The sequence below is a fragment of the Apostichopus japonicus genome, chromosome 20 (assembly GCF_037975245.1).
Source record: "Apostichopus japonicus isolate 1M-3 chromosome 20, ASM3797524v1, whole genome shotgun sequence".
Lineage (NCBI taxonomy): Eukaryota > Metazoa > Echinodermata > Holothuroidea > Aspidochirotida > Stichopodidae > Apostichopus > Apostichopus japonicus.
Genome location: NC_092580.1, coordinates 33,076,400 through 33,085,392, shown reverse-complemented (window position 1 = coordinate 33,085,392; position 8,993 = coordinate 33,076,400). Strand labels below are relative to the sequence as shown.

Sequence of the window (8,993 nt, the reverse complement as noted above, 5' to 3'; positions counted from 1 at the left end):
TGGCTACGCGCCTGTGTCATATCCTGTTGAACCAACAGGGCGCAATACTCGTTCTGCTTTTAAAAGTTAACACAATATACAAAATTAGTGATTTGACGCAATGATGTTAGCAATGGCATTTATTTCAATGAACTGTTATATCATTTGTTTGGATAACTATATAGCCTTTAAGCTATGATACTATACATGCACTACCTTAACCGTGAAGCAAGTAAAATGTGACTTTAAAGTCATCAATAGTGATATACAACGACTGAAACTGAGAGAAAGGAACTCTGTTTAACGACCGGAGGGTAGGTAAAGGGAGAATTTTAATCTTGATCTGAATTTTGGTTTCCAATTTATTCAGCTTTAAACTTGTCAAATTTGTGGAATGCTCTTTGAAGGCCTAAATTAAAAGTGACGTCGGATGCAGGGCTCGTTAGTCCTTTGTATTTGACTGTGTATAACTCAACCAAACTACGTTATATCTTAAATTCATGTCCATTAAGAACATAGTATCCTTGGATCGCTGACATGGAAGGTTTATCCGACACCATGCAACTTCCCCTTGATTATGCCTGAATGCTTGACAAATACATAATAAACATGTAATTTGAGGCCATCGAAGGTGTTATTTTCCTATATTGACCTATATGTGTTGAATCAGAGGAATTGACCTACAATAGTGCTTGTGTACATACTAAATATTCCAGCCACTATCATTAATGAGCCTTTGATGTTCAATGGGTTGTTTCTCTAACGAAAGTGGTGCAAAAATAAAACTAAAAAAAGTAAAACCAGCACTGATGTTATTGTTAGTTAATCGTCTACAACTTATCCATTTTTGTTGTGCCTAGTAACAGACACCTTTTTGTATCCACTGATATGTGTGTTTTCATATAATTTGATAGGCTGCAAATCCCACCGCTAAATCTAGATGAATTCAGTAAAAATGCTACTTATACCAGAGATATCAATTAAATGTGACTGAATATTGTCCTTTTCAGACGGGCTTGAATGTTAATCCATGCACAGTCATAATCACATACTTCTGAATGATGTTATGCTCCCTTGCCCCGCAATCCTTTCCACCAAGTTAACATTTCACAAATCTGGAAACGGGAAACCTCAAAATACCTAATAATACCTAATAAACGTCTTCGCAATAGGGGGTTTCTTAACACATTTCCATATGAAAGACTAATGATAGCTCTTTAATTTCTTTTGTATGCGTCCAGCCTGCCTCTCATTCTTTAAATTTACATCATCTTTCTTTGGCTCATTCTTTTCTTCACTTTTCCTATCTGTCTCTTCTTCCATTTAATGTATCTCTTTGTCAAGTGTAGTATTTGTGATGGGCGAGGTAAAGATTATTTAACAAAACTGTTCTTAAAAGGAGTAAAAATCAAAAACTTAGAGCTCCAAACTATCTTCCGGAGGCCGCTCTTTGCTGCTCGTATACCTCGTTCGGATCACGGACTCTGCTTTCGGCAAGATGATGCGTTACGCTCTCCTCAAACTGAGGGCGCCAAAGAGGCGAGATGAGTCTACAAATTACATAGTGAAAGAGAGAGAGAGAGAGAAAATATGTAAATATCGTGCATTCCAAGTTTCATGAAAATCGTCTTTTTCTTATTTTTTGTATCTTTCATTGTAAGGCAATACCCAGCTTTTGCGAATGACCTGTCTCACTGTGCTACTTCAATCCTATGGGGAAGGCGCCGGTGTGGCAACATAAATTAGAATGGGTAAAGTTGGGGGGGGGGCGAGGAGGGGCGGTGATTTATTCAAATTAAAGACCTCTATGTAACTCCTTCTGAGTGAGATTACATATAGAAAGATACACGCACAAAGATTATACAAAAGAAAACAAATATTTTCTTTTCATTTTTAGAATCATTAACCCTTCATTGATTCCTCAGCCAAAAAGATTACAGACGGTGGTTATATCGAAAGATTTCTTACTTGTTTAAGGCTTCATAGATCACCGGAACCAGACAACGGACATCGTCGGCAGCATACTGTATCATTTCTTTCGTTAGAGGCCGCTTTGCAAACAATTGCTTATCATGGACCAACGCCTCAAATTCATCCGTCTTGTGTTTTGCCGTGAGGCCATAAAGCTCAATTAGTAGCGAGAGCTTTGGTCTGTATGGTCCAGCAAAGATGTTACACTGTTCCCAAATGGTAGTGTAGGCTACCTATGGTATCGTACAAAACAAACACCTCTCTTTGAAAAGCAGCTTATTGAATTTGGTCAACTATTTTAACCAAACTCAGCATGTATTGTTCAAATTAAAGTGGCAATTGATCAAAATAAGACATCCTGTTACATTTTTCCCTCAAGTGAAGTTAATGAGCGAATGTTTAAGTGTGAAGCAAACCCAAATATCATCATTGGTCAAATTGATAGTAAAGATTGCGGCCAACAACTTTCCTAGATAAGTATGTAAGAACTGTGTTACTCTGCTTGGGAAATATCATTAACGTTAGTCATTCAAACACAAGATTCACACATATGTAAGTCTTGAGCAAGTCTAACTATGACATCATCTAACTTCGCATGCTTTCATTTTATATGACTATTATTTACAACAATACCTTCTTTTGTTTCTGCTAAACTGATGGGTTATGAAAATGATCAAATGTAAATTAATATCGAAATTGATTTCAGTGTCCACACTGTTTGTACATTCGTGACCACATCGATACTATTTCGGATTTTTCATTAAAACAACTGCACAAAGCTACTTTAATTCAAAATGTTGACATAAGCAGTCAGATTTGCGTAAGATAGTATGATAAGGTATTAATGTGCATTGACAAGGGTAAAACAAAGGACCTAAAGTGCGAAAAAATTCATGCGATTCTTGATCACCTATGGAAATAGGCCTACCTGACCCATACATGTGAATACCGGCCCGACCTACAATTCATTTTATATGTGGACTTTTTAACTTTTCTGGTCATAATGGTATAGTGGGTCATGTGTTTGGTATTGAGAAGTGTTTTATGGTGAATGTGATGAAAAAAACCTATAATATTCATGGACTTACTGAAGTATCAAAGACGTTCGTTAGGGTCACTCCAAACTGGAAATAGAGGGCGCACTGATCTGTCCGACAGTCATGCACAACCTGTTAAAAATGAAACCCAAAAGCAATGCCGTCATTTTTATCACATCAATTAAATACAAAAAAGAGAATATGTTTATGAATAGTTGCTACGTTCTCAGCAGTAATCGATTTGATTATAACATTCAATTTATTTCAATATACATACACATAGTAACACATAGAATGACTAACCCCAAGCATTACATATACGACACCGGGATAAACTCTTGGATTTTAAGATTTCCTTTATTGGGTTTGCATTCTCTGTATAATACAATGGTATCACCTTAAGTATCTTTTTCTCTTCAAGAAGAATTTTCAATTCTCCATCGATGAACATGTCCTCTGGTTGTGGGGTAGCCAGAACGTCGAATACGAAGACCTCGCCTTCAACTGTAGCAATCTGCAACAGGGTCAATGGTCCTTCCTTTCCTTTATACAGACAGTATAGAACATATACGAAATATAAATATATGCATATTCATGTATGGAAATGAACCATAAAGTACATGCGACTAATTCAGACACTATTCACAAACACACAAACATATAGCTCTTTCTTCTAAAGTGAGTGGGCATACTGTGTCAGTCAACAAAACGTCACAAGAAAGGTGAACTGAAGTGACCACTTTACAATATATAAAAAAATATGTTTCATTTCCAGCTGATTTTCTCCTCTGTTACAATTTTCAAGACTTTTGGAAAATTGAATTATAATTTGACAAATTGAATCATACTGGTTTATTAACTCATGCATCTAACGCAGTGTTATATTCAAGGCTATATCTAATAATGACTTCTTAAATTTTCCTACATTTTATATTATTATATGTCTTATTAGAGGGCCTCGTGGAAGATTAGCTATTGCTAAACGAGCTACCCTCTTAAAATAAAGTTTAAATAAAAAATAACTAATATGCTTACCAAGATTGTCTCCTTCGCAGTCTAATGCAACTACGAGTTGTTCAGGGTCAGAGCCTTTGCGGGCTTTTTCCAGCAGTTTTCTGACTTGTTGTCTGCATTCGTCCACGGTCTCTATCAACACAGGCTCTCCAGAAAGATTCTTACCACGAGGCACCGAACGACCTTGCTCCGTGATGAACCTTTTGAAGTCGTCTTGAGACGACCGAAAAGGAAAGCGGAGAGTTTTACCTTCGTCGGTGATAGCAAAATATTGAGGGAAGGATCGAATAAAGGGTAGTATGTCGCTAATGGAACCAAACTGGCCGACTACATCAGCAAACTGTTCTTGTCCTTGGAGGACTCTTTGAAGCTCACTTATCGGGAAGGAACCCCAAATTTCTAACAGCTTACGACACGTGTGTATCACGCTGGACACCTTCTCAGCTGGTGGACCCGACGATAGCCCGCTGGGCGACGAAAGAGCTTGCTCACAGTAGGAACTTTTCCACTGACTACGAGATCTATAAGGCCCCGGAAGTTGATACATGTCGGGTCGTCTGAAGCGCGGGCGAATTGCGATCACTTCCCATGTTCCTGTAGACCATTTTAACTCCGTGGATCTTTCCGTTGTCAAGGGAACGGCAGTGACGATGACGGGCTTGTTCTTTCCGATGAACGAAGTGAAGTCAGATACACCTTTCAGACTCTCTTCTAAGCGTGTTGTGTTCAAGATCCCCGTTCCAAGACGTTCACCATGGTCATCCATAGAAATGATACATCTGTGTCTATACAGCTCCATGGATACTACTGTACCAAATATCCCTCGTCTCGTTCCTGGCGCTTCATTCCGTCTGGAAGCCATTGTCACAATTATTCACAGCTCAGCTTTATAGTTTAATCTAGAAAAAGCAAGAAATATATATACACATGGGGAAAAGAAGCGATTTAGGGTGAGTGTGAGGGCGGGAGATTTAGTTGTGACTTGGTTTTCTATGCCATACTCATCAATCAGCCCCTTCCTTCACCCCTTCCTTAACCCGCCCCCCCCCCCCACCCACAAACGAAACACTTTTAGTAAATTAAAATTATGATAATACGATTCTCATAACCCTTTGTTCTGAATCATTCCTCCTTTTGGCTGCTAATAACTTCATTCGACCTTTGACCTCCGATTTTCGGTCATATCACTTAAATATATATGATGTGTTAGTATGTTATCAATACTATTATGGTGTACGTGGATAATTCAAATAAAATATTAAATTTAACAAAGGCTTAAGACATCTAAAAGACAGTTTTTAATCAAAGGGGCACATTTTATTTGCCAGTAGGGTACATTTGCTATTTTGGTAACCAGAATGCAAAATGCATTGAGGTTTCGATGACTTCAATGCACTAGACTTCTGCTCGTTAGTTTAACCAGAACTAGCTGTTACAATAACACTATGGCATGCTAACACAGGTCAGTCTACTGTACGTGGTTATTAAACACCTCCATCAAAAACAATAGGGTTCTTGTACTCAATGTTATGAATCCACACACCAAGTATTACAAAACCAAACCAAATATGTAATAACTTCTCACATTAAGGTTGCAGAGGAGTCCACTTATGGACAATGTAGATTGGAATATGACCACGAAACTTCAAAGACTCAACTTGAAAGAAGCTAATACAGGTCACTGGAGGTCAACCTGAGGTCAAAGGTCACCCAAATGCAGGTCAACTATTGTATTACAATAGCGTAACTCCCAACCTTGATGGTCATTTGGTTCTCAAGTTATTGCAAAAATACTAATTTTTGACCCCTAATTGACCTTTGTTGACCTTGGATCACATGACTGTTATGTTTGGAAACGATCCCTTACCCCATTCACAACTAGTCCACAAATACCAATCATGTCGGACCCTGTCAATGGTAGTTTCACAAGTTATTGAGGGAAAAAAACACATTTTGACCCATAATTGACCTTTGGTGACCTTGGATCACATCACGGTTATTTTAGAAAACCTGCCCCTACTTCATTCACAACTTTTCGCAATTAGCATAAGCTGGCAGTTTTTTGCACATAAGCAACCTTGAATGACCTTGGATGACCTGATGGTTTTTATCAAAAATGTTTCCCTTGATGATGTGCACTCTGTCCTAAAATCCCAACCTTGATGGACATTTGGTTCTCAAGTTATTGCAAAAATACTAGTTTTTGACCCCTAATTGACCTTTGTTGACCTTGGTTCATATTACCGTTATGTTTGGAAACGATCCCTTCCCCATTCACAACTAGTCCCAAAATATCAACCATGTCGGACCCTGTCAGTGGTAGTTTCACAAGTTATTGAGGGAAAAAAAAATTTTGACCCATAATTGACCTTTGGTGACCTTGGATCACATCACGGTTATTTTAGAAAACCTGCCCCTACTTCATTCACAACTTTTCGCAATTAGCATAAGCTGGCAGTTTTTCGCACATAAGCAACCTTGAATGACCTTGGATGACCTGATGGTTTGTATCAAAAATGTTTCCCTTGATGATGTGCACTCTGTCCTAAAATCCCAACCTTGATGGACATTTGGTTCTCAAGTTATTGCAAAAATACTAGTTTTTGACCCCTAATTGACCTTTTTTGACCTTGGTTCATATTACCGTTATGTTTGGAAACGATCCCTTCCCCATTCACAACTAGTCCCAAAATATCAACTATGTCGGACCCTGTCAGTGGTAGTTTCACAAGTTATTGAGGAAAAAAAAACACATTTTGACCCATAATTGGCCTTTGGTGACCTTGGATCACATCACGGTTATTTTAGAAATCCTGCCCCTACTTCATTCACAACTTGTCCTAATATACCAGCCATGTCAGACTTCGTGACTAGCAGTTGTTGCAAAAATTAGCATAATTTGGCAGTTTTTTGCACATAATCAAAATTGAATGACCTTGGATGACCTAATGGTTTTTATCAAAAATGTTCCCTTTGATAATGTGCACTCTGTCCTAAAATTCCAACCTTGATCGACATTTGGTTCTCATGTTATTGCAAAAATACTAGTTTTTGACCCCTAATTGACCTTTGTTGACCTTGGATCATATTACCGTTATGTTTGGAAACGATCCCTTACCCCATTCACAACTAGTCCTAAAATATCAACCATGTCGGAAACTGTCAGTGGTAGTTTCACAAGTTATTGAGAAAAAAAAACACATTTTGACCCATAAATGACCTTTGGTGACCTTGGATCACATCACGGTTATTTTGAAAAATGTGCCCCTACTTCATTCACAACTTGTCCTAATATACCAGTCATGTCAGACTTGGTGACTAGAAGATGTTGCAAAAATTAGCATAAGCTGACAGATTTTTTGCCAATAATCAACCTTGAATGACCTTGGATGACCTGATGGATTTTATCAAAAATGTTTCTCTTGATGAGGTGCACTCTGTCGTAAAATTTGATTGGCCTACAATGTACACACATAATGTTATTGCTAGAAAGGTATCAAAACCAACCTTTGGCCCCTCATAACTTGAGAACTGGGTGTCCGATTGAAGCGGGAATTGGTTTCCTATATATAGCACAAAGAGCTCTATCATATATCAACATATTGACAAACTTTTTTTTGTTTTGATTTGTTTTGCCCCGTATCTCCTAAAATGAGCATATTTTTCAAGATTTGACCTTTGACCTTTTGACCTCGCGGTCGATGTAGTTTGACACGCTGATTCCAAAAAGCAACATTACAAGCCTGTGCGACCATCCTAACTGTACTTATTAAAAACAAAAGATTTGACCTCTGATAACTTCGCACACGAAGGTCGCACAGGGGTCAACTATGGACCATTTTGATCGGAAGGTACCTTAGAGATCCGATTATGGCCACAAAAATTCAAATAACCCAAAAAAACTGATAAAGGTCACCAGAGGTCAACCTGAGGTTAAAGGTCACCTAGATGCGGGTAGACTCCTGGATTACAATAGCGTAACTCCAAACCTTGACGGACATTTGGTTCTCAAGTTATTGCAAAAATACTAGTTTTTGACCACTGATTGACCTTTGTTGATCTTGGATCACATGACCGTTTTGTTTTGAAATGATCCCTTACCCCATTCACAACTAGTCCCAAAATATCAGAGATATTGCTTGTTTTAATATTTTGGTTTTTGGCCTCTAACTGACCTTTGGCGACCTTCACAGGCACCAAAAAAAAAGGGCACATCTACTCAATGTGGTACTCATATACACCAAATATTAGATTGGTCCCTGCAGCTTCCCTACTTGAGATACCGTGTTTACAAGCCAGGCGTCACACACACACACACACACGCACACACCCACACACACACACGCAGATGAAATGACGTCTGGGCACGTGAAATTCCTTTCTTCAATTCCTCAGTCAGAATACAAAACAATTGCACACACAAACACACGCACACATACCGTACATTACGATAGCAGAGATTAACATTTTCAGCGAAACCTATAGGTGTCCTGACAACAGAGATACATATACAAAAGCGCCAAACAGTATAAAGTACGTATAGGCCTTGATCTTCTTTACATCGTGATAGGGCAGTAACAATGAAATTGGTCTATTGCCCGTTAGCCCGTCGTTTTTCATATTAGCAAAACTATCATGTATTCGTACTATACATTGAAAGAAACGATCCAAACTTTATACTTTCTTTAAATTATTTAAGTATAATGAAAGGACAATTCAAATAAAAAGAAAACTGCATGATGAAATAACTCGATTAATTAATTATACTTACAAAAAGACAAATCAGTTTTGACGAAAAGCCTTCATATACATAGACGTATAAGGAATGTTGTCTACCCTCCGTGAAGAGCATCGATATAATAAAAGCCATCTGGTCGCTTGGATCTATTTTCGATCTTACGAATTTCCCATATTTCGCAAGAACCTATAAATACTTCAAATTCTATGCAAGAACATTACAGGAATTATCCCTTGTTTACAAGCAACACTATG

General features: G+C 38.1%; 1 protein-coding gene across 1 annotated transcript; it reads right to left on the bottom strand.

Annotated features, from left to right (window-relative positions):
- Positions 1–104: 104 nt before the first annotated feature.
- On the bottom strand, positions 105–8,993 carry LOC139961349 (uncharacterized). Its single transcript, XM_071960492.1, has 6 exons — positions 8,773–8,993; positions 4,023–4,900; positions 3,385–3,530; positions 3,039–3,119; positions 1,948–2,183; positions 105–1,529 (listed from the first exon to the last, which is right to left on the bottom strand). Exons 2-6 carry the CDS (start codon positions 4,861–4,863, stop codon positions 1,409–1,411), a joined length of 1,425 nt encoding a protein of 474 aa, XP_071816593.1. The 5' UTR covers positions 4,864–4,900; positions 8,773–8,993; the 3' UTR covers positions 105–1,408.